The sequence below is a fragment of the Ursus arctos genome, unplaced genomic scaffold, assembly GCF_023065955.2.
Source record: "Ursus arctos isolate Adak ecotype North America unplaced genomic scaffold, UrsArc2.0 scaffold_11, whole genome shotgun sequence".
In the NCBI taxonomy this organism is placed as follows: Eukaryota; Metazoa; Chordata; class Mammalia; order Carnivora; family Ursidae; genus Ursus; species Ursus arctos.
Window position 1 is genome coordinate 13,578,249 of NW_026622775.1, and position 26,727 is coordinate 13,604,975.

Below are 26,727 nucleotides of genomic sequence, written 5' to 3' on the forward strand. Positions count from 1 at the left end.
AGAGTCCGATGTACATATTTCTCATACTTCACTGTCAAGCAATGTGTGATATAACACCATAATTTTTGTTATACTTTTTTGTTAACTAAGAGAAGAAAATATAAGTTATTTAAAGTGGAGATGTTCTCAACGTTTTGTTGTTTTTTGTTTTGGTTGGGAATGGGACTAATCTCTTCAAATTCTGTCCTGAAATTGGCATGGAAAATCAGAATAAGAATTTCTAGTAAATACGATTTGGGAAAAAGGCATATTTAGCCTAATAAATAGGGGAAATAATTGGTTAAAATAAATGAATGTTGAATGAGAAAAATATTTCCTTAACGGCATTGGAAGCAAAACTCTGGAAACACTCTGTATTAGCCAGAGCACTAAGAAAACATTTGATATGAAACAATACCTCGGGGAATACAACAGGCCCCATACTGGTCTAATGTCTATAATTTCATCTAAATGTCAGTAATGGAAAAATGGGAGGGGGAAGGAAGATTACAAAAAACACATGGGTCTGTCTGCCTTTCTGCATGTAACTCCATGGGGATTCTCTATTAGAATTACATAACAGACGAATCTGGCCTGTGCTATGTAAGAAAAATTATCTACAGCCATGACGTTTTCCACGCTGCATCTGTGGACACAGAACACAGGCGAGAATTCAAATTTTCTGTTTTGTCACACTTTTAAAGAGCAGGGAGCTCTGGAGAGGTTTCTTCTTGTACTTGGAATCAACGTGAGCCCCCCCAACCCCCATTTTTTCCCTTTCTTTTTATTAATAGGGAATTTTTCCTCTCCGAAAATAACATTTGCTTACTTTTGGCTCTGTTATCAAGTAGGGTGACGCGAGATGCAGGCCGAGTCTGATTACTTCAATGAGTTTTTTTTTCCTGCTCACTTGAAGGAAACACGACAGGGTCATAGCATATGAATTTTGAGCAGATCTGAAAGGTTATTTAGCTCACCTCTGCAGAGATGAGTCAGGTGCTCATAATGTTTTAAAGGGTTAAAGGAAGAGTGGAGCCAAATGGACACCGGGAGTCCACTCCCCACCTGGGGCTGTTTGCACTTCACTGAACCAGCTCGTATTCAAGTGATGACAAAACCTGATATATAACTTCCTCCAGCAACTCCCCATTCCCCATTATTATTCCAAAGCGATCCTGCTGAGGAAAAGCAAAGATGTGACCTGATGTGGCAAGGGGCAACTCAGTCCTCCTTATGAAATCTCATGAGGGAAGAATGTATCTCCTTCTGGAATTTCATTTCACATTTTCAAAGGTGAGAGGCAGCTTTGTAGTAAGTCCTCATGCTTATATCAAAAAGCATTAAAAATATATTTATAATGTATATTTCTAATGTAGTTTTCACCTTGCATTCCCTAGCAAATAAAATTTTATAACATAACATTTCCTTGGGATCATATTGTAAGGCACCCAGGTCAGTTTCCTTTTTGCTTATGTTAGCAAATCGATGGGTGATGATCTTGAAAAGAAAACCCCCACACCATGTATTTGTCAGCCTCTACTCTTCTGAGAGCTGTGAAGAGTGCAGGTGACCAAAGAGCTGGGCCAAGAGTCGCCAGGCTGGTTTCTGAGGGACTTTACGAGGCAATTCACCAGGGTCAGGATCTGACTCCTTGCCTTGTAGGCTTAGAAACTAGATGACCATGGCTGAAGACAGAGCCATCTCTCTGGGGTAGAGTCACAGTCACTGAGTTCACAAGACTGCTAGCTAACACCAGAATAGTCACGGATAGCACGAAACAGATCCGTCCCAGGGAACAGGAGCACCTGAAACTCCAGCCCACTGCCTCAAGTCCAGTTCACAGATTTCTCAGAAGAAACAACTGTCAAAGCTATCAATGTATTTTTGAGTACATGAATAATACATTCTCCTCCTAGGAGTTAAGCTACCTTGGGAAAATATAATCAGAACAAGGGAAGTCAGATTGGTGGGATGCTTAATGGCATACCCCGGTCATGCATCTCACAGGAAGGAAGCACACCAGCAAAGCTACTAGAATAGTCGACCGCGACAACCTGCTCCACCCACTGCCCCCTAAGCACTGGTCTCACCACATGGTCAGAACACTCTACCCACACTGATACAACTTAACTACATCTGTCTTCACTTGAGGGGCAAAGATTCCCTGACCCCTGAACAGAGCCTCAATACGTATTTTCAATATTTGCCTTTTTTTTTCTATTTTCTATTTCATTATAATACCTCCCTTCCCTGCCTTTCTGACTGATCTCCTCCTTCGATAAAGTTACAGTTAAGCCCTGCAACCTGGAAACTACTCAGACTTCTTAAGGTAAATTTATATTTCTAAGCCTCACTTCATTAGGGTTTCTATATAAAAGTTTAGCCTTTAGAAGGTCCTCATATTCCCTTTATTTCCAAGTTCTCGGGACAATGTTAACAGTTCAGACTACTTTCACAGGTCAATCATGCATGACTGGCATATAAAACCTCGTACTTTCTGTACTACTCTTACCATAACCTGCAACGCCAAGAAACAAATATGTCCATAACAGGTTAACACCATTCCATATTTCCTGAGGATGCATTCTCCCAACATTTCTGAAGTAGACGTTTTTCTATTACCTTAATATAAGAATGTAAGCTCCCTGAGGGTGGGGATTTCCACTTTGCTCACCAATTTATTCCAGATCACTAGAACACTGGAGTGTTCAATAAATATTTTTGAAAGAATGAATATAATCTAAAATGTAAACCCTGTATTTAAAAAAATCAGAAGAAATTAGACTCTTCAAAACAAGGCACATTATCAACTTGATGTCTCTCAGTCTACAAACTTTGCAACACATCATTCTTCAACAAAAATCCTGTTGAAAAGCATTATAATAATCACTAAGATACATTATAGTTAAGATATTTAACAATGCCTGTTAACATTTATCAATATGAAATTATTTCAAAATTCTTTTATTATTTCAATTTTTATCTTTTTTGACACATTTTATTTCCCAAAATTACACTTGAAGGAAAGAAGTTTCTGGGAATACATTTTTTTCTTTAATAAGTGCAGATTAGAGGGTAGTAAAAAGCTTTACCTATCACTTTATTCTTCTTCCCATTTTTTATAGGCGTACAAAGCAAACTTCTAATGCATTGCTGGTTGACATTTCCTGTGTTTTCATTCTAAACAAAAACAAAAATAAAACAAAGCAGGTACAAATTATGAAGAGACTGATTTGCCCACTAGGTGCTATGTAAGCTGGATCAGACATCTGAAACCACTAACATATTCATTCATCTTTTATTAGCTAGAGATAACGTCAGAATGCAGAAAATGTACAAATTATAATGAAGTTCACATTAACACAATATGCAGCAATTAGTCTTTACATTATTAAAAGTAATAAATATCCTATATATTTCTTTTTTTTTTTTTCATTCTAAACTTTCCAAGCAGCTTTTGGTAATATTGAGCAAACTATTTATGCAATTATTTACTATACTGGTATAGAAGATGTCTCAATAATTTAACAAGACGGGCAGGATCCTTAAAGCATTACCCTACCTCGGATACCACAAGCTGCAAACTTGTCTTTCTTTAGGACTGCCACTGTTTCTATTGCCCATATTGCTCAAGTTCTAAAGAGGTCTTCTAGATACTCAAATAACCAAATCAAGGAAGCTGCCTCAAAGTGCAATGCTTTTCCAGAGATGAGAGAAAACACTAGCATTCAAAGTTTTCAATGCCTGAGAAACTGATCTTTGTAACTTCGCGGTCAAAGAAAACGTACTCCTTTCTCCACAGAGCTACTCACGGCAGTAGATTACCAGTTATAGAAGTTCAAGCCGTGTGGCACTTAGTTTTTGAGGATAAACTCAAGAACTCCTGCAACACTAGGTGAGGAACGTCATTGACATTAAGTAGGTCATAGCTACATTTCCTCAAAATTAGCTTATGATAACTCATTATTACACCTTATAAAGCTGAAAAGTACAAGGAAAAATACTCGAGTACAGCTGACCACCCCTCAACAGATGTTACGAGCTATTTTATTTTCCTTCCTCAGATCGGGGAAAGCACAGTTCACTCTGAAATATAGCCAGTTCTCGGCCAGGCCTTCAGCTGAGGAGTCCCTAGAAGGATGGATCTGATGGGAAAACAGTGTTTGGGCTCCAAGTTTACAACTGGTTTACTTACTGTCCAGGGAAATCTTTTGTCCTTACTGACATCTGGGATGTTAAGTGGTTCCATAGTATTTTTGACATACTGAGCATACATGTAGTTGATTCTGTTTGCATCACGTTCCCTGTGGAAAAAACAGACATGAGTTCTTTCTGTGCAGTGAAAAAACATGGGCAAAACGAAGTTCAGTAAATGATAATAAGAGATACACATTAGTCTTAAATTATAGGGTAAAGTGTGAATCTTTATTGGAAAATGTACTTTAAATATGATGAGTTGTAACTCTGTAGTTACTATAATTTAAATGTTTTGAAAAGACAAAGACCCCCAGTTTTTCAGCTGTCTAAAACAAGTTTTAAGATGCAGTTAAGTAATGCTACTACCACTATTAATGGGCATGTTGATTTTTGTGCCATTTGTGTAAAATCTGTATGAGTTTTCCCTCATGTCTTCTTTTTTCATCAGATTATAGAATGACTAGGGTCTAGTGCCTGTTTTACTTCCTCGATTATTTACTTTATCCACCACAATAATCATTTACACATTTCAAACCGAGGGGAAAATCAAGCATGCCTGGAAGAATTTTATTAAGCTTTTTCCCTCTTCTTTTTTCTGCTTTGAGATACTTTATGATGCTTTTTTAAATGAAAAAATGTATCTTTTTCAAAAAACTTTCTTGAGCTTACAATATTTTCCCCAGTTTTTTCCCTGTTTCTTGCTTGAAAGGCTGAATATTAAAGATTAATCGGATGTCAGAGGGTACATAAGCACAATGCCAGGGCCGCAGCTGGGAAAACAAGATAGAACATGTTTTTACATCAGGAAACTTTACATGGTCCCTAGTGATGGGGATGAATTGGGCAAAGAGTGTCAGGTTGTGGAAATTACTCAAATTATAAGGCTATGCCTATCTTGATTGTAATATCACTAACTGAAGAAAAAGGAGAGGCTAATAGTGAGAGATATTTCAAAATAAAATACATGCCTCAGGAAAAATGTCCACTTGTTCTAAGTTCTCCAAGTTGCAATATTTTCCCTATCTTCCAACCTTCCTCCCCCACCTGACCAAACTGCCTCCTGGGACGGCGCTCTTGAGCGGTACTGATTCCACCGAGACTCTGGAAGTCTGTGGCCTCGTTCCTGGCCAAGATATTTCAGCCTGTCCTTTCTTCGCTGCACATTTTAGTTTCAGTGTAATTTGGTCAAATTGGGTGAAATCTGACCCCGTGCCCAGTATTGTATATAAGTGAAAAAGAATAAAAAGCAAACGGTGATAGTCACATAGGAGCAGATAAATTCCAGAATGGACATTTCCTGAGATGACACTAATCATCCGTGAAGGTGTGCGGATGACCCAACAAATCAAAGGGACGTGGCTCCGCTTTCACACATTATCTGGGCGGCATCCCAAGAAAAGGGTATGAGACAAGTGCGGGATTTAGGTTAATAAAACAATTTTTTTTTAAAGATTTTATTTATTTATTTATTTGACAGAGAGAGAGAGAGAGCCAGCGAGAGAGGGAACACAAGCAGGGGGAGTGGGAGAGGAAGAAGCAGGCTCCTAGCGGAGGAGCCTGATGTGGGGCTCGATCCCAGAACGCCGGGATCACGCCCTGAGCCGAAGGCAGACGCTTAACGACTGAGCCACCCAGGCGCCCCTAATAAAACAATTTTTAAAACTATTCATAGATAGCTAAAGTCTCAGGAAAAAGAAAATAAGTTTTAATAAAAACAAGAAAAATGAAATGGTGGTTATGAGGAGAAAGAAGATGCCCCTGTCCAAATCTTTTTTAAAATAAGAACAACACTATTAATGACTTTTATTATTCTTATCACCATCATTATGTTAACAGTGGGAGCCAGATGAAACCCAAAATAGTTAAGCGACTTGCCAGAGATCCTAAGATCAGACCTACAGGCATTCACATAGAGAAGGAGAAGTAATTTAAATTACTTTTCAATCAATAGAAATCAAATTCTTTTTTCTTAATTTCCTGAAAATTTTCATTTTTCCTAACGGTGACTTTAATGAAAAACGAGTATTAAGATTTATTAAGTTACGTGATACCATTTTGTTTCTTACTCTCTAAGAAATACTGGTGAATTCTTAGTTCCCACACTCAATAGACACAGATTGAGTGCCAGCTCCATGAGAGGCACCCTTAGTGTCAAATGGGAGACAAGCAGATGCAGGTCAGTAGCTGTCACAGGCTCTTACAATCGAGCAGAGGCCAGGACACAGCACCGCGAATCCGTTCGGTTGCACGTCCTGTTTGGGTAGAGTCCAATGGCAGAGGCTGTCCCTCCATAACTCTCCTCTGTTCCTCTTTACCTGGACACACAGCCGCCCAGAAGAAACGCTAGTTGCCCAGCCACCCTAGTGGTTTGGCATCATGTAAGTTCTAGTCAATAGATGCAAGAAGAAATATGGCTGCTTCTAGAAACCTCAGGTACGAGAAAGCTGGTGCATGCTGCCTTTTCTTTTACTGGCCACCCGCGCCCCCCACCCTTACCCCCATTTAAAACATGGATATGATGAGAGGAGCTGCATCCCTGACACCGAAGGCAAGGGCCATAGCCTACAGAAGGGGAGTAGAAAGCCCCAAGGTGCCTGGGGCCCCGAGGCCTTTGCGGAGCACAGCTGCAGCACCTGGGCTGCTGACCTCTGGGCTTTTAGAGGAGAGAGTAATTATACTGCCTCCTGGTTTATTTAAGCTACTTTCGTTTGGGGCTTTTATGATTTGCAGTCAAGCCTAATTCTAGCTAATGCAGTTGGTAAAATGCAAGCACCACACAAGTGGAGAAGATCGACGGGTAAGACCCACATGGAGTGGGTTAGGGAAGAGGCAGCATTAGAGAAATGTGTAAAGGCTGGATTAAGATTTAAGAATGTGGAGAAACACATCAGGGATGAAAGGGAGGGTGTTCCAGCAGGAAAAAGAAAACCTCAGCATAAAACATGTCTCCGAAATGTAAGAGTTCTATCTATGGGTATTTGGGAAGCATGAAATAGTTAGACCGTTAGGAATAAAGTGATGGTTTCAGGCTGAAGATGTTAGGCGAGGGCAGATAGTGGATTACTCTGAAAGAACAATGCAAAGAACAGGGATCTCATTTTTAAAACAGCAGGAGTATTACGGTGGCCTTAAGCATGTGCCTCTCAGAGCTCCAGCTGCAGGAAGCATAAGTGACCGATGTCTCTGGCAGGTGTGCCCTAGATCCCGGGACCACTGAGGCACTGGGGCCACGCCCCCCGCTGCTGCTTCTAGATGAAGACTGAGCCCAGCAGGCATATGAAGGCAGGCCCATTTCTGCGAAACCTGGAATTCTTCCGACAGGGGACCGGCTAGAGGACTGCCCAGAAGTCTTGCCAGATTTTCCTCAAAACTGCGCAGCTGTCCAGGACACGTCTACAAAACACTCCCTTCTTCACCCGCCTGCACTCTCTCGCTCTCGCTCCCTCTGAGTGTAGTTGACACACAATGTTAACACTAGTCTCAGGTGTACAACATAGGACTCAGCCCCTCTGTATGCTATGCTGTGCTCACCACCAGCGTAGCTACCGTCTGTCACCAGAGGCGCTACTAAGTACCAGTGACTACACTCCCTACGCTGGACCTTTCATCCACATGACTTACTCACTCCCTAACTGCAAGCCTGTGGCTCCCGCTGCCCTGCACCTCTTTGGCCCATCCCGCCACTCCCCTGCTATTCCCTCTTTTCTCTCTAGGTCAGACTTGTGTGGGGGTCCAGAGGTCTCCTAGCTCTGTCCCCTTTTATCCTCACGGGGGATTTCCCCTAATACATTTCTTGCACATTTAATTCAGTCTTGGCATTTGCTTCTTGGAGGACTTGGACTTTTTGCACAGTGGCTATCAGCGGGATGTATATGAGTATATCCTTGGGAAGACAGGGACATGGCGCTGGGGCTCACTGGGACACTTGTGTGCTTTAGAACTAAATGGAATCACTGCAGGCTATGTAAACAAAGACAGAAAAAAACACATCAGAGACATGGAAATAACAGCCAACACTGACTGAGTGCTTACTACGTGCCAGAAATTTTCTGGAGCATTTTGTGTGCATGATCTCATTTAGTCCTTACTACAATCCTGCTCTCAGTATCCCCGTTTTACAGATGAAGAAATTGAGGCTTCGGGAGGTTAATTCATTTACAAAATGCCCCACAGCTAGCAAGTGGTGGAACTTAAATTTCAATCAGTCTGACTTCAGAGGCTACACTCTTTTTTCTACTCAGTATGTAGTTTTTTAAAGTAGTAAAAAACCTTTTTACTACTTTTTACAGTGTTACCAGTATACATTTTCCAAGAAAGTGAGCTTAAGGAATTAATTCTATGCATTTGTCATTTTATGATAAAAACATGCATTTATAAATTAACATCAAGTTAACTGACATGGAATAACAGCAGTAAAATGTCATTTTTTTCCTTCTAATTGGGTGGCTCTTATGAATTGAAGCACAGAAATTCCAAAACCTCTTACCATCTGGAAATGAGCTAGCTTCCCTTCTGAAATTTATAGGCAACCCAAGTCCCCAACGCCTTTCTGTGCTTTATCTCCCTGACAATATGATTCTGATGATCAAGGATAATGTTCACCCTGAATATTTATTTTTTAGTTTTACACTTAACATTGCAAATCTGTCTTCAATGTGTTATTTTGATTTATAAAGGATAATTAGTGGGTTGGTTGGACAAATACCAAATGAGCCATGCTTTTCAACTGAAATGACTGGTCTAAAAGAACGATTTGCTTACTGCTGACATCATAAAATTGCCTAGCATTTCATCTCGTGGGAGAGTGTTTGGATTGGCAAAGTGTTTAAGAATGAGCATCGGAGAGTCCTGAATTCTATCAATAAACCATTTTAGCAATGTAATAAAGAGTCTGCTGGTGAAGTGTCAATATCAGTTTAGTCCTTTGTCAAAATGCTGAAGTCACTACACATCATTTTTAATTCAGACGTGTGGCAAAATTAGGCCTAATATCTAATTTTTATTAAAATAATAAAAATATTTACATCAATTAAAGGCCTTTTATTGTATCATTAGTATAAAGGCTAACTTTAAAATGTTTAGCTGATACAAGGCATTAGTGAATACTTTTCAATACTGTAAAATTAGTTAATGAATCAGTTAAAATGATCCATTAAATTACTCTCTTTTAAGGTAATCATACTGACCTATTTATCCTTTATAAAAATATCTTTATACTAAGACTATCTTGGAGTGATTAAAAAAATAAATGGAAAAATACCTTCCATTTTGTCTACAGAGAGGGAACACGGTATTCATCAGAAATAAATCAAGACTACATTTTTTTAAATGCATATTTACCAGTAGAGGTCACTATCATACCAAATGGGCTTGTTTAGCTACCGTTAGATATTAGAGGACCAGGCTGAATTTGTAATAAAATCAAAATGCCAATACATAAAATGTAATTATACAGACTTATGCTGCTGTACATATATTCAAAGTTAAATCTAGATAACTCATCATTTTATACTTTTTCTTGATCTTACTTTTTTAATTCAAGTATAATATGATATTATATTAGTTTCAGGTGTACAATATAATGATTCAACAATTCCATAAGCTTCTCAGTGCTCACTAATATAAGTGCACTTCTAATCCCTCTTATCTATTTCACCCATCCCCTCACCCACCTCCCCTCTGGCAACCAGCAATTTATTCTCTGTATTTAAGAATCTGTTTTCTGGTTTGTCTCTTTTCTATTTTGTTTGTTCATTTGTTTCTCAAATTCCATATATGGTCATTTTATATCATTTATGTCATATATGTTATTTTCATATCATTTATATCATATATTATTTCATCATTTTATACTTTTAATATATAGTATCATATCTATGGATATATGTAAACACATTAAATATATATGTCTATATTTATACATGTAGCAATTCATTATGCAATCTGAAAAGTAAAAGACTCAAATATTTGCAGGTGTCTTATCTAGAAGCTTTCTAAAACATTCTTTATAAAAAGCAACAAAAATGTCATAGCATCATAAAATCAAAATTATACTAATGTTCTTCCTAGGAATAAGAAACTTAATTACTCACGTAGGCAGGAGACACCAGCATTTAAAGCGGATACACACATACTCACCAGGACATGGGTTTATCACATATTCAAAAAGGACTCGATACAAACTAAAACTAAATGTCCAATATGCCAGAAAATACAATGGCACACAGAGGGGCTCAGAAAAGAATACACATGGAAATGGGACAGATACTTGTCATGACCAGCAATGCCGAGAGGGAAGCAGGGGTCAGCTACTCAATTTTAACTTTGTGAACGAAAAACTCCAGGTAGAAAAAAATCTCTAGCGATAACATGGTTTATCTACTTTTGACTACGCACACCAGGCCCACATCAGCAAAAAAGGCCTAAGTCAGGTGTGCCAGAGTCAAATGAATTCCCCATCTGCCCCCAAGTTACAACTGCACCTTTGCTAATTCCTCAAATTCTTTTAATCAGAGAAAATGTATTTCATTGTATCAGACTGTTGAAATATAGTCTAGAAGTAATGAGTCTTGATTTACACAGAATCACTTAACCAATTAAACGTTAAGTCACCGTGGTCAACACTACCTCCATCTGGTTGAGGGAAGACATAAGAGGCTAGGGCACATGAGAGAGGACGAGGGGAAGAAGAAGAGGATGGAAGACAGGTCTGCAGACCTCACACTGATCCTGGGGTCCGTCTTAAGAGGGTTCGAGCAAAACCAGGCTGTGCACTTCAGTATTCTGTTCTTGAAGGTAGCTGTAAACTCAGGCAATTGTGCTTTGCAATTCTGCTTTACATGATCTAAGAGATGATTTTCATTTTGTTTCCAATTTTTTATTACAAACACTTTCTTCTAATTTCTTATGAACATTTTGAAATATACAAGAAAGTGGAAAGTAAAATGAATATCCTACTTTAGATTCAACAATTTTTACCTATTTGTTTTATCTACATATGTTTGTGTGAATATACTTATTTGTTTAAATACATGAAATTTAGATATATTTACTTAGTTATCTTTGGCTGAACCATTTTAAAGTAAGGTGCAGACATCCTAATATTTCATCCTTAAATACACAAGCATGAATCTCCTAAAAATAAAAAGTTTCCTACTAACCACAGTATCTTCCTATTTCCAAAGAAAAGTAACAGTAGTTCCCCATCAACTATCTGCTACCCAATCCATATTAAGATTTCCAATTGTTCTCAAAAACTGTTCATTGGTAGTTGTTTTAATGAGAATCCAACCAAGATTTATGCATTGCGTTTGCCTGTTGTGTCCAAGACAGTTCTTCCTTCCATTTTGTTCAAATGACATTGATTTTTTTAAAAGACCAGGCCAGTTATCTTACAGGATGCTCTATAGCTTAGATTTGGACAGAGGTTATTTTTATTTTTTTTATTTTTTATTTTTATTTTTTAAGATTTTATTTATTTATGTGATAGCCAGCGAGAGAGGGAACACAGCAGGGGAGTGGGAGAGGCAGAAGCAGGCTCCCAGCGGAGGAGCCTGATGTGGGACTCGATCCTGAAACGCCGGGATCACGCCCTGAGCTAAAGGCAGACGCCTAACACCACATTACCCAGGCGCCCCTGGACAGAGGTTATTTTTAAAGCACCACCACCACTGAGGACTGTACTAATTGCAACACCACCCACTAAATGAAAGAATGTTCCAATAGGTCAACTGTAGTGAAAAAAAAATGAAACTTTAATATCAAATAGTAAAGTTAAGACAATGCCCTATTTCCATGATCATATGAAGCTTTTAGATATAACATCAATAATCAGGGATAAAATAATTTGAGACAAGTGATTTTAGGAAGTGTAATAATTTGAAACAAATGAACAATGAAAATTATGATAAACAGCACTAGACCCAAGAATTCCTGCCACTTTATCCTGGCAGACTTGCCTTCTTTAGAATATCCTATCACTTAAGCAAACAACACCAGTTTCTTGCTAAGGGTGAAAAGGGAATCTGAGAAAGAACATTTGGTAGTTTACTCTAAATCCTTTTCAAAGTTCTTCAAAAAGCACAAAGAAAATTGGGGCAATGATATGTCTAACCTCAATCATATCAATACTTTCTATTATCTAAGTGATAATTAACAACAAAAAATTAATACAAATTTTTGAGTTACAAAAAACACCATAAAGAAATGAACTGCAATAGAGATCTGGTTTGATTCTAGCCATTGGGTATATATATTGGTGTGACTGGGATCATAAGCTTCCTTCTATTATTAATTAAATCCCCATGGCTGATTCTAAATCACAGCAGACTCAAAGAGAAGTTTGTTCAGAAGCCTATCAAATTTCCAGTGACGGTCCAATATTCAACGAAACATAAAACTGCAATACAGACTTACGGATCTTAAGTGAGCCAGTTCACAAAAATAACATACCCAGGCCTATCCTAATTTGGACACCATTCACTACATTAGGAATTCTCCTATAGGTCAACTGTAGGGGAAAAAACCCTGGAACTCTGTCATCAAATACTAAAGTATTTTCACAAATAAAATTATTGAACGTCGGAAGAAGCAGCCTGTAGCTTCTATGTCTTAAATTAAACAGGTCATGAAATAACCCTTTAGCCAGCATTACATATACTGGCTTAAACAATGTGGGGGTTAGGAGTGCCAACACCCCACATAGTCAAAAATCCACATCCAACTTTTGACTCCCCCAAAACTTAACCAATAGCCTACTGTTGACCAGAAGCCTTACCGATAACATGTTCAGTCCACAGACATATATTCTGTATGCTATATGAATTATATACTGTATTCTTACAATAAAGTAGGCTAGAGAAAAGAAAATGTTACTAAGAAAATCATTTAAGGAAGAGAAAATACATCCATAATAATGTACTATATTTATCCAAAAAAACCCATCTCTCAGTGAACCCACACAGCTCCAATCATGTTGTTCAAGGGTCAGCTTACTTGTGATAAAGACAGAGAGTGAGTTATTTTACCTTGTTAAAGTATCTGGCGATTTTTCCAATTCCTCACACTCCATGTGAAACACACTAGAAAAAGAATCCTGAAAACAGAGCGACAACAAAGACTGAGAAGTAAGTTTGACACTGTAATGATATCTATCTAGTCACACGCATGCAAGTCGGTGGAACTGACGGGAGACATCAATACTTGTGATATTTTTTTGAACTTATTCTCAGACTAAACTGACACAAGTTACTCACTGCCTGACAGCCTCAAGTCAGCCATGTTCTCAATGTTTCTGATATTCACTGGCAAAAATGCTCATTTGCGTATTACTTGGGTTTTGTTTTTCTAGCAGGTGTTAATGAATATGTCAGCTTCAAACTTTCTCCGTATTTATTCAAAATCCTCATGTTTTAGCTTTTATGCATACACCGATAGCTGTTGTTAGATCTTTTTAAAGACATGCAATTCAGTAATATTTTATGAATATTTAATGGAAATAATTGTGAAGATTTTAGCAACATAGAGAAGTACTTTGGAAATCACATTAAAAACCAGAATACATATTCATACCCATGCTGTATTTACAACTGAATAAAGAATTGGAGGGAAACACAGAAATAAAACAATGATACTAGTTTAATTTGGGGAGGGAAGAACAGAGGACTGTATTTTTCTCGCTTACATTTGGATTTTTGCTCATGTCGTTGAAATAATTTTAATCAAAAAGTTAAAATATAAATGAACATCAAGTCACTTGATTCCTAAACCTAACAAACTAAGTTGTTAAAAAGTGAGCACAATATATCGATGGGCATATTGCTGAGCTGTACTTCGAAGCACCAATGGCCCAAGTCAGCCGCTGCTGTGATAGATGTCAACTAGTAAAAGCATGACCCGAATGCTAATTAAAGTGATATTTAAGTTGTCTAAAAAAGGAGTGCCTTACATATAACTTTCAAAAATTAAATGCTAAAGAACAGGTCACAGAGCAAAAATTGTAAATTGATTTACTACGCTAATGAATTCTGACCTGAACTTTAAAAGGATAGCTACTCGTAATCATCTCCATATTAGGGACTTTACAACCGATTGAAAATATGAAATAATAACTATAAGAATACTGATTACCTTATAGCACGGTATAGTCTCATTTGATATCCAGTTAATGAGAATGAGACGCGTACACACACAGAAAATGACGGAGATAAGGTTGAGTCACATACTAACGGTCTTACTATTGAAAACAATTTTTAAAATTTTAATGTATTATGTATCTTTTATTATTCTACTTCCCAAAAACCCATCAATTCGAATATCATATATGAATTACAGCTGACCACACAAGTGGTGGTGATCCCCACTCTCTTTCCTAACCCATCAAGGAAGAGCCTATTCTCAGGGTCTAAAGAAAAAAGAAAATAAACAATAACATCAAAAAGAAATATCCCAGGAACAGTGGTTCATAGGTTAAAAAGGGAAAGAAACTGCATAAAGGAAAACTGCCTTCGGCTAGGAGCTCTGATACTAACCGCAACCTCAACTGGCCTGTCCAGAAGGAACCAGCACTCAATGAGAACACTCCATCTTTCCACACACATGGGTTTCTTTATGTTACACATCAATGGACTGAAATCCACCAATTAAAACAGTGTGTGGTTTAAGTTTGTGGTTTTCCATTGTTGGTAAAGGATTAAGGACTAATAGGCACCTTCAATAATACTGCCTCTATTGGTTTCTAAACAATTTCTGATAAAAGAAAATGTTATACCCAACCCATTCAGAATGGGGGTTTATTTATTCTTGGCAACCAGGGCACCACTATTCCTGACCACAACAGCTCTGCATACTGTAATGACAAGGTATTACTCCGTCAAGGTACTGCAGACAAAAACAGCACACAGGACATTCCCAAGGTAACCACTTAGGGAGGGATGCAAAGGTGAAGGCATCCTCCAACCTCACCTCTGCCCCCTTTCAACCAGAACAGCTCATACACTGATTGGTTTTGCATAAACAACTGTATACAGTCGGGGATTCAGAGAGATCTGAGGCTAACATGAGGTTTAAAAGCAGCGCTTTAAGGAATATAACTTCTGTCTTTCTAAAAATTAAAAAGTCATACTCTGTACTCACGGAGCAATCTTCATCCACTATGAAAATGGTGCATTTCTGCACCTGCATGAAAGAGATAATAGTGGCAGCTATTTTCTTTAGAATTACTTCTAATGATTGTTGTTCTTCAAAAATTAAGCTAGCAAGGTCAAGCAGCACCTAGAGAGGAAAATTTAGAACTTATTACTTAATAATTATTTGTAATTATTAAAGCAATACAATCATTTATATAGTTTATAAGTTGTTTATTTATAATCTAACACGTTACCAGCAAATTTGCATTCAGGTATTAAATATGTAAGTCTCTATTTACTAACAGAGCTTCTGTACTGATGTCAGTACAGTGGTCACAATCACAGACTCTAAAACCAGCATCATCCGTTTTTAATCCTGCCTTTCCTTTCTGCGAGCTTTGTGATATAGGACCAGCTCCTTAGAAATGGGGATAACAGTACAACTAATACCAAATCGCAGGACTATCGTGAGGACTAAAGAAGCAAACATTCATAAAGCATTCTGAACAGCGTCTGATGCATAAAATACACTGACATTGCTGTTGTTCCCAACTTCTAAGATCAACATTTATCAGCATTTTCACAGAGCACAGTAAATATCACCCAAAACAAAGTTTTAAGAGCTCCTTTTGTGTTTTTCCTGGTAATTTCACTTTCTTTTGAATTCCACAGAATTCAAAAATATTTGTGTGATGAGGAGGAAGAAAGGGTATCACAGAAAACGGACCAGAGGAGACACCCTCCTAGCTGAGGCCTGAGAGATAAGAAGGAATCATTCAGATGAAAGTGGGGAAGGGAAATATTTCCGCCAAAAACAACTGAATTAAGAGAGAAGCAGACTGCGTTTTGATCAAGTTTTAAGAGAGAATCTAGAGCGTAAAGAGGAGAGCTGGAGATGACATGGCAGAGTCGAGTGGAGAAAGAACCTCAGAAGCCCTATGTGTCTTTAGGCAGCTTGGGCTGTGATGGACTGCAGGAAGAAAGGGACGGGCTTGCAGCTGTGCTTGTAGAGACGGGGACCGGATTAATGGGTGGCGAGAACGGAGCTGGAGAACAGGTAGGAAGATACGGCAGTCAAAGGGAATGGAAGATCCGATATCTTAATAGCACAAGTTCTAGAAAGAGAAAATGGAGGGTGGGAGAGAGGGATTATCAAAGAAATAATGAAAAAGAATTATATAAAAAGGCAGGGCTTAAGTCTCCAGATGGAAAGGGATGACCAGGTACCAGCAAGATGAATGAAAAAAAGAGTCATACTATAAAATGAAGTTATAAAAGCAGAGAGAGAAAGGATCTGAAAAGTTTACGGACAAAAGCAAAAAACAAAACAGAAGAAAACATCTACCCAGACCCAAGAATCATAACAACAATGGATGCTAGTCAGAAGACAAAGCACCACTCTAAATTCTGAGAAACTGATTTTTCAATTTGGAATTTTATACCCAGGCAAAGTGGTAGGATGGTACAATAGGCATTTTCATACTATGCAAGGACTCAGAGAACCTACCTGATCAATATGCTTTCTCAAGTAATTATTTGAGAATGTGCTACAATAAAATAAGGACATAAACTGAGAAAGAAGGAGTTATGGGATCCAGTGGATAACCAGTGGAGTCCTCCTGAGAAAGCAGTGAAAGAAAATTCTATGTTGACACCTGTGCAGCAGGCACGGGGAGAAACAGCTTAGTTTGGAAGAGAAACAAAAGAGAACCTCAATTTGGAGACCTTCAAGAAAAAGAACTCAACAGAATGCCTAAATAATGGGGAGTTTGGGGAAAAACCCAATGACACGAGGCTACACCAGAGCAAATAGTTGAAGGGGGAAAAAAAAAACAACAGAATTCAGAAACATGAGGAAAAACTAAAAGTTGTATAACAAATGTAATATGAACAACATTTACATATTATGGTACTTATAAACACTTTATTTTAAATCACACTTTAGAATTAAACTAGACAAAGCTTACTAAAAGCTAACCATGGTTGTAGAACTATATATATATATATATATATATATATATATATATAAAATTGTCATGGGCAACAGGAAAAGTCCAGATGGGAAAAGTAGAGGTAAGGAGCGGCAGTGGGGAAGGAGAGATGAGGCATGCTAAAATCCTCATTTTACAAGGCATGGAATCATGAGATGATGTCTCTAGTTGATAGAGCAAGAACTAAAAGCCTTATTTAATATGACAAATGCAGTCCATTCAGTAACTTAAAACAGACATAATGATATTGGTAGGATGAGGATAATGGCAAGTAAAGAGTGGTATAAATCAAATAAATCCACATCTGTTAAGTTAATGAATATTGTCTAACAGTGTTAAAGTAACAGAGCAAGGAAAATAGAAAATGGAAATAATTATTAAAAGATACAGCTAAAATATTAACTGGATTTTTTAATCATAGACATATATTACTTGGATAAAAATTTAACAAGAAACAATTTCTATACTCTCTCTTTAGTAATCCGACTTGCCTGATTTCTCTTGTTCTCCAGCAGTGACGTCTCATAGAGTTGAGCATTATGAAGAACAATACCACAAAATGCCAAATAAGCAGCAAAGTCCTAGGAAATAGGTAAGACAACAGCCAAATTAAGAACTGTCTACAGAACAGTCTTGTTATATTGCATGAAACACAAAAGGCACCCAAAAATGTTTACAGTTGAAATAAATATTAGAAAGCCAAAGGGTACGTGTTAACTCTGCACGAAATTGAGAACGGATGCAAAGCAAGCGTTAGCTAACTAGCACACCAAGTAGATGGCAAGCATGAACACAGTCTCCTAAAGTCATACATTCGTTACAAGTGAACAAGGAGAAGAGGGAAGGGAGTAGGACACAGATCTCTTTCTAACACCGGAAATCGAAATTCACGCTATGCAAAACTTGGTGTAGTCTCTGAATGATATTAAGAGTTGGATCTGTGCTGAGGCTATATAAATAGCCTGTAACTCATTACTGGGGCAAACGAAAGCTAACACACTTGAGAATATTGGCAATGGTCTCATATAAAGTTGTATAAAATATTAGCTTAAATATGTTTTAACATGGATCTGTCGTCCTCATTATACTATTCTAAGGTGAAACGCTCGCAATTATATTAATTATTGATTAAAATAGGTCTTTCCATGGCAAACTTTATTCACAATCATAGAGTTTTTTTGCCAAGAGATGATACAGCCTGAAAGGGAAATCTTTCAACAGGGGTTTACATTAGTGGGCTACAAACAAATGATCAAATAAAAAGCCAATCTAGAACCATGCTCCCCACCAAATATTCTCAGGTGTCATTAACAGAATAGGAGTCGAGATGTCTAGAACACTGATTTAAAAAGGTACTTTGCTATGTTCTGAAGCAGTTAAGACATGGGGACCCACACAAGTGCCAATACAGCCTACACCACGGAGACAAAAATAACTCTGTCTTGTTTGAATGGCTTCCAAAAGCTCCTACTAATTTTCAGGGGAGTGACTTAAATAGCAACAGGCTTGAATAAGAAGAATTCATTGGGCTCCATGATATACATATAATTACATATTCAAGAAGAGAAATAATAAAACCTACTGACAGAATGAAGTTATAACCAGGTTTAGGGGCTTCCGCCCTTACATGAAAAGCATGTCGATGTGGGGTAGGGGATGTATTCCTTCCGAGCTGGATGAGAAGAGTAATAAAATGATGCTGACTGCTGCTCTTTCTGAAGCTAAATTCACATCACCCAGCCTGAATCCACACCTTGGCGCCCCACTGTCTGAGTGCAAAGCTTATAAAACATTCTGAAATTTGCTTCACTAGGAGGAGTTGCCTCCAATTTTTAGCCAACCTGGAGTGCTGAACATGGAGCAATGTTTTGGGGGTTTTTACTCAGGGTTGAATTTCTTTATGAATTATGAATTTCAGTGATGAAAGGTAAATGGGATAGTTAAAAGACCGTGTCACCCTCCGGATGGCCCCAACATGCACACAGCCCTGGGGAGGCTTGGCGGCACAGTGAGGAGGGAGTTGGGGGACTTCTGAGGACTGACTCCCACTACTACTTGTCAGCACTGTATTTAGCAGTGATGTATTTAGCAAAAGATACTTTTGAACATTTCAGATCATTTTAAAGCATAATGGTTTTTCCAATCAACAATTTCAGCTACAGCTAATTCTAGAGGTCTATACACTATAAAGAAAATACATCTTCCTAAATGGACGTCATGTCAGACACAAGTTTTGGTACCTTTTCATCTTTTTCAGTGAATGTCCCACCATTTCCCGATTTCTTGTTGATGGCCTGGGCTACACCAACAACCTGGATTAGGAGAAAAAAGTGGTAGTTTCATTGGCTATAATTATTGGTATAAATTCACCAACATGTGTTTATAAAGGAATTTCTATTGTGCTTTAAAATAACAATAAGCTACGAAACCAAAACAAAATCCCTAAGCATTTGAACTAGCTCTCTGTCATACATCCTTTTTTGCTCCCAAGAATTCAAATGTTGCCAATTTCTTGGGTCCCACTATTTTTGGTTCTGTGATTTCACCCTGCATTGTGAGAAAAGTTATTCGCAACCACATTTTAAATGAATATTTTTCAAGGTTTTTGGATACAAAATAAACCATCAATTTCTATCACATTCAAATTAAATATATGATAAATATTTTATATTGGCTTTAAATTTAGTATTTCAAATGGGCTAAAAATGCTCTTTTACTAAAAATGAAACAGGACCCAGTGGCCAATTAGGGTGAAAAATAATTCCTAATGTTGTGGGGGTAGTCCAACTTCTCTTGAAGCCTCTGACCTTAAAAATTATTTTACCTTCAATAGATTTGTTTTTGGGAGAGAAGGTTTTCTTGAAAAACCGACACAGGAATTAGCAGGCTGAGTCTTACTTCAAATGGATCAAAGATAAACTATATCTTGAGAAGACTGAACTAAAACTCTGGGAATAGGTTTTGAATTTCCACAAAAGGTTTAGGAACAGTGGAAGAACTTTCTCATCTTTCCGTGTGTTACTTACCTGTTTAGTTCCAACTTCAGTTGGGTTATTTTGTGTTTTAAAGGCCTTCAAAACTTAACTTTTTTCCTCTTTCCTCTTATAAAGTCTACTCTCTCCCTCCTTCTGTGATTTAACATCAGTGGGATAAGCTATTATCCCCTAACTGGTTACACTTTAGGAATATAAAGTCATTGGCTTTGTGTATATGGCCCATCCTTTTTTTTTTTTTCTCAGCTCTTTCTAAGTCCCTTGGCTCTAAGAATAGGATATAAAATTCCCTGCTAAGATAGCAGAAAAGGATGGGGAAATGGAGTCTTGCCTGATGTAGTTTCCTGGTCATCTCAACACCTTTCCTCCATGGCCCATGCAGAGTAAAGGGATGTTTAAAAAAAAAAAAAAAAAGCAAATTTTCCAATTATCCTGTACCTTTTTAGTTGTCCTTAGTCCAACTTTCCCTTTATTTTTGTACCCTCTTTAGCTCTTGAAAATGGCTAACAGATTTCTAGATGCTCTAATCTCACTGACTAAATGCATAAAAAAACTTGTCTAAGGTAAAAAACGTCTGGATTGCGGATAACCATGTTCACTTGAGTATAAGTGACAGGAGGCACCTGAGGGTCACCAGGGTCTGATATAGGGTGGTACCAGTATAACTTGGTTATTTCAAGTGTTCATTCATTTCCCCAACAGATATTGAGGTGCCCACTACGTACTGAGGAGTGATAAAAACGGGGAGAAAGACTACTCTGAAGAAGCTCAGAGTCAGAACAGGCGATACCTACACATACACTTAAAGCACACATCAGTTTGATGGCACAGGTGTCCGCAGCTGCTAAGAGCACAGAAGGGGCTGCATACATGGGTCAAAGAGGCAGCAGCTTCTCAGAAATGATAACATTTGAGTTTTTATTTCTCCTAATAAATGGTTTTATAAAAGAAAGACTTACATTTTAAAGCTTCATTTTAAGAAAGATAAGTTTACAAACAGATGAAAAGACTCTGATGCAAACCTTCTCAGATAATCACACAGTTTAAAAGTATACATTGATGCACTATGTGCATGTGGAGTGTGTGGGGCAAGTACTAAGCGAAGAAAGTAAAGAGAAAGTTCCTGCTCATTCGAAAATATAAAGACACAAAAAACGAGTTGTTTTTAAAACGGTCACCAATCAAACTGGATTAGCATTTTAGCCGATCATGACATCACCACAAATTGACAGTGAGAGGACAGTTAATTTTCAAGTCTTAAAAGAAAAGAGGAAAATCAGCTGCATTATGTCTTTTCTGAAATCAAGACTAGTAAAAGTGGTCACAATGGTCAGTTTAGATCACTAGAGTCTCTTGAGAATGAGGGCAGAGCCCCCGTGGTCCAAGGCTACAGGCTACAGATACCCTTAACCTAGTCAGTGATCTGCGGACTGCCTGGCATGGGATGGGAGAGCTGGGAGAAGGGGGGGAATGTTTTAGAGGTGGATCAGTGAGCAGAACCAAAGCATGGTCTGTTCCCCGTGGGTCTGCAACTACTTATCTAAGAAGAGCACTTCAAACAAGGCTCCTTCGGTGACTGCGATGATGCCTTCAGCTCTCCCTTTATTATAAAAAGTTGCATGCCAAGCTCAACTTCGGTTTCAATCTGTGTGTTTGACACTCAGGACCATTTATATGGTAGGCGTTTTTCTAACTATGGGCTAAAAAGTTTTCTCTCTGGTTAAAAGAACAATGTCTTTGAAACCATACTAAATATCAGCCATTATTCACAATTTTCAACCAAACCAACAGTGTTCACACAGGTCAATAACAATTTTCCATCCTGGAATTTTTCTTTTTTTTTTTTTTTAAGATTTGATTTATTTACTATTTGAAAGAGAGAGAGAGAGATTGAGAGAATGAGTGGGAGGAGAGGGAGAAGCAGACTCCCTGTGGAGCAGGGAGCCCGATGTGGGACTCGATCCCAGAACCCTGGGATCATGACCTGAGCTGAAGGCAGACGCTTAACCAACTGAGCCACCCAGGCACCCGCGGAATTTCTATTAAATTCATTTTTCAAGCCTGATTATTCCTCCTTCTCCTCCTCCTCCTTTTTTTTTTTTTCAAGAGAGAGAGTGTGAGCTGGAGTGGTGGGGGGGGAGGGAGGGCAGAGGAAGAGAGAGAATCTTAAGCAGACTCCATGTTGAGTCCAGAGAATAAGGCAGGGCTCAAACTCACAACCCTGAGATCATAATCTGACATCAAGAGTCAGAGGCTCAACCAACTGAGCCACCCAGGCGCCCTCCTCCTCCTATAAATACTAGTACCTGATGTCCTTCATCTCTTTGAACATACTTAATTTTGCCTGTAAGTTCATCTTTAGCAGGGACTGTTTTCCACAGGAGTCCCATGTTCCCTGAGTCATGAAGGGTCCATGCACAGTGACTTCCTGTTTGTCTTGGCACTATTCTGGGGGTGTGAATTTGAACCCCATACCTATGTATGGCACAGTTTTGTGCTCTTATGGTTCACAGGTGTCTCCTCTTCTCTTACAGCAGCAGGCAGGAGGCAAGCTTCCTTGAGGCTTCTCCTGGCTGTTGCTGGAGTTTGCTAGGTCCAGTTTCATGAATGAAACCATCATTCATCTAGGCTTCACCTCTTGACCCGCCCCCCACTCCCACAGAGTGGATGCATTCCCTAGCCTGCAGATGCTATCCCCAGACATTCATCTCCCTCCTGAATCTCAGATCTCCCTGACCCCATCTGGCCAGTACTCCATGCTCACGTTTCTTATCTGGGGTTCCCCTCCGTTTCTGACACCTGGGGGGGTTTCCCTTTCTTGAGCTCATCTGCAATTTGTAAAATTGTTTTTGGTGAAATTTGATCTACTTTTTTGCAGAATTGTGGAGGGGCATTCTTCTGCATCTGTACAGTCTGGCAAACTGACAAGAAGTCTTGTTTATAAGCTTTAAAGGCTACTTTGTAACCCATGAACACCAGATCTTTACTATATTTGGGATTTTTCCCCCTAACGTTAGAGCAAGACATTTACTTTTAGGTAATGTCATGGAATGAGGACTTCCAATGGTGGATTTTTCATTCTTCCTGGTAACCAATTATTTCTCTAATAATTTTACAGATTTCAGAAATTAGAGATTAATTTGTTGAAGAGATGATTAATGAAATAGAATTGGTATTTAAAAAAATAGGCAAGTTCTTCTGAGAGAGCTATTAGACCAAGGAAATATATCCAATATGTACATGTTCCTCTATCCCCAGATGGATGACATTTTAAAGACAGCACTGATAAAAGCAACAGGCAAAACCAGGAGAAAAGGCATAGTGTTTGTCCAAGGTCACAGAATTTAGTAAAAGACCAACAAGAGGTTAATTCTCTGAATTTCAAGGATCCTAAGCAAAACTAGCACCCTCTGCCCTCCTTCTGTTGATTTCCTTCTTCTGTAATCTACTGCTCCTTTAAACAAATTAGCTCTTTGTCTTCAAGCAAAGTAACTGCTAACCCTAGGGTCTTTAAATGTCAGTTTTGAAAGGCAGCTCTGATGGCAAGTATATGTCAGACCTCCTATCTGAGAGGCAAAGCCCCTTAAAGTATTAGCCTCTGCAGCAGAGAGCCCAATCACGCTGCCTACCTGCTGGCTACCTGGACCCTCAAGTGCCTGTACTCCATGTTATTTTTTTAAGCACAAAGAAGCTTCTGTTTTCTATCTTACTGGTACTTTCCACAGCATAAATGGATATTATGTCCTCACAGGGTCAAGTGTTCTTTTAGGAATGCAAAGGGCAAGACTTGACTCTTGCTGAGTGAACAGTGTGGAATGTGACAGCTGGTCAATTCAGGGGCAACTGATCATTGCCACAGTGAGCAATTTCTTCTTCAATTAGCAGCTGCCCCAGACACTTACTGAGGCCATACATCAATCTCAATACACTTCCTCATTGCCAATTCCAGGGGATACTCAGCATGGAAGCTAAAAGCAAGGGAGGAAAAGAACAGACTCTGCAAATCTTAGGTATCCTTCTCTTCCATCCGCGGAATGTCTCTACCTATCAACTGAGCCGAAATCTTATTCGCCAAGAAAATGAGAATTTAATATATACAGGAGCCAGTGGAGAAGTCTTCCAAGTGCTCTTTTCAAACTTTCCCATGACTTGATCATTCATTCAACAAAAAATATTGTATTCAATAAACACTGAGTCCCTCATGTATCATTGTTCTAGGCAATGAAGACCCAATAGTGAACAAGACAGATAGAACTCCATGTCCTCATGGCCTGATATTCTAGTCAGAGTGTTAGGCTTGGAAGAGAATCCCACCCCTACACCACCTTCTCCTCCCATTTCACAAGTAAGCAAACTGTAAGTCACAGGGTTGGTATGACCAATCAGGGCTCTCTCACTTTTCTTCCAAATCCTAGGCAATTATCAAAGTATGGCCATAGTCCATGTGGTTGGCAAAATAATGTCCCCCAAAGATGTCCTCATCCTAATCCCTGGAACCTGTGAATATGTTACCTTAAATGGCAAAAGGGAACTTTCCGTTTGCAATTAACTTAAGGATCGGGAGATGGGGAGATTATCCCGAACCATCTGGGCTAGTACAACTGTAATCACAAGAATCCTTAAGAGGGAAAGCAGGAGGAGGCAGAAGAGTCAGAGCCAGAGATTTGAAGATGCTTTGCTGCAGGTTTTGAAGACAGAGGAAGGGGCTGCAGGCCAACGGATGTGGGCAGCCTACAGAAGCTAGAAAAGGCAAGAGAACAGATTCTTCCCTTGAGACTTCACATAGGAACACAGCCCTGCTGCCACCCTGATTTTAGCCTAGTGAGAACTATTTTAGACTCTGGCATCCAAAACTATAAGATAATACATCTGTGTTGTTTTAAGCCATTAGACTTCTGGTAGTCTTTTACAAAGGCAACAAGAAACTAATACATTCCGTTAGAATCATTCTCCATTCCCTTTTCACTTTCCTCACCCCATACTGTATCTTGTTTCACCATTTAAATCCTCACTTTCTTTGAAAGCCCTGACATCTCATTGCTAAATGTTTTTCTGCCTTCAGTTGACCTTTGACACTTAGGCAAAATTTATCTTCTTGGGACACTGCTTTGCACATACAAATTACCTCTTTACTCAAACATTTTAATGTTCCATCCATCTACAGGATAAAATTTGATGACCGATTCTACATCCTCAACTTGAACGAAGATCACTTCAATGGGTCTCTGAATTAGAATGCTACAATGACCTTGTTCACAGCATTCCTTGAAATATTACCTTCCTCTTTCTCTATTGAGGCTGAGTCTACTCAAAGCTTCCCTTCAAACCCCTCTGAAATTCTGTGGGGCAGTCGGGTATGCCATGCATTTCACAATGAGGTATTCTCATTTTTAACCTCATTTCCTCTACTCTCATCCTGGCTCTCCAACTGGATTGTGTTCTAAGGACATGATTTATGTCTATGCCTCGTTGTAGCATTAGTACTTTGCTTTGTCCTGAATGCACTCAATGCTTGATAGATATTTGCTGTCAACGCTAATGGGAGAAGTGAGAGAGGGATCAAATATTTTTTAGGGTGATGTACTCACTTGACAATTCACATTTGAATAATAGTTAATTATATCTGCCCATTTTCTTTCTCTGCCATTTGCTTGATATCAAGTGATCTCTCCACATCTGAGAACTTTATGTGGCAGTAAGAAGTTTATGCTCTTAATAAGCCTTTTGTTAGGGAGCTGGAACTTAAGAGCCTAGAAGGACTTTGGGAGAGTGGGAAAGAAAAGCTTAAGAATGATCATTTTAACATCTAATTTTAAAAATATGGAAAATCACAGAGAATAAGATAGTAAATATCCTTATCTCTGTCATCTAGAACAGTGGCAGTGTGGGGCTTGTTAACCACGGTGTGTTGGGCCTCACCCCCCCAGTTTCGGATTCAGCAGATCTGGGTTGGGGCCTGAGTATCTGTATTTCTCAGAGCTCTCAGAGGATGCCACAAGCTGCCAGTCCAGAGACAAAAGACACTCTGAGAACCACTGATAAAGAACTGCTAAGTGTTAATATTTGGGAATGTTTCTTTTTTACAATTAAATTAAGAAAATTAAATTGGACTTTCTCCTTCCAGGCCCATTCTTCGTCCTGCCCCTTCTTCCCCAGAGTCAACCGCTAGCATTGCATTCTTAAGAAATATATGAATCTATAAACAAGACACAGAACTTTCATCTTTCAGAAAGGTGACTCAAATAAAATGACATAATATGCCTAATTTTGCAACCCGTTATTATATTCAATGTTGTTTTTTGATCAATTTCTATAGATCTGGCTCATTCATTTTATATATAATGATGTATTTCGTGCCAAACTTTATTCACCTAATCCCCAAATGACGGATGTTTGAATTGTTTGCAATTTTTTGCTATTAGAATAAAACCATATGTGATG

The 26,727-nt window shown here is 38.5% G+C and overlaps 1 protein-coding gene across 3 annotated transcripts in view; it reads right to left on the reverse strand.

Annotated features, from left to right (window-relative positions):
• Positions 1–26,727, reverse strand: part of PDE5A (phosphodiesterase 5A) — a 141,310-nt gene that overhangs the window by 64,808 nt on the left and 49,775 nt on the right. For all 3 annotated transcript variants that reach the window (XM_026499250.4, XM_026499253.4, XM_026499252.4), the window contains exons 4-9: positions 19,534–19,605; positions 17,785–17,874; positions 15,310–15,447; positions 13,203–13,270; positions 4,175–4,283; positions 3,072–3,159 (exon numbers count right to left, since the gene is read on the reverse strand). In XM_026499250.4, the coding sequence (XP_026355035.2) occupies positions 3,072–3,159; positions 4,175–4,283; positions 13,203–13,270; positions 15,310–15,447; positions 17,785–17,874; positions 19,534–19,605 (565 nt within the window). The remainder of the gene's footprint in view (positions 1–3,071; positions 3,160–4,174; positions 4,284–13,202; positions 13,271–15,309; positions 15,448–17,784; positions 17,875–19,533; positions 19,606–26,727) is intronic.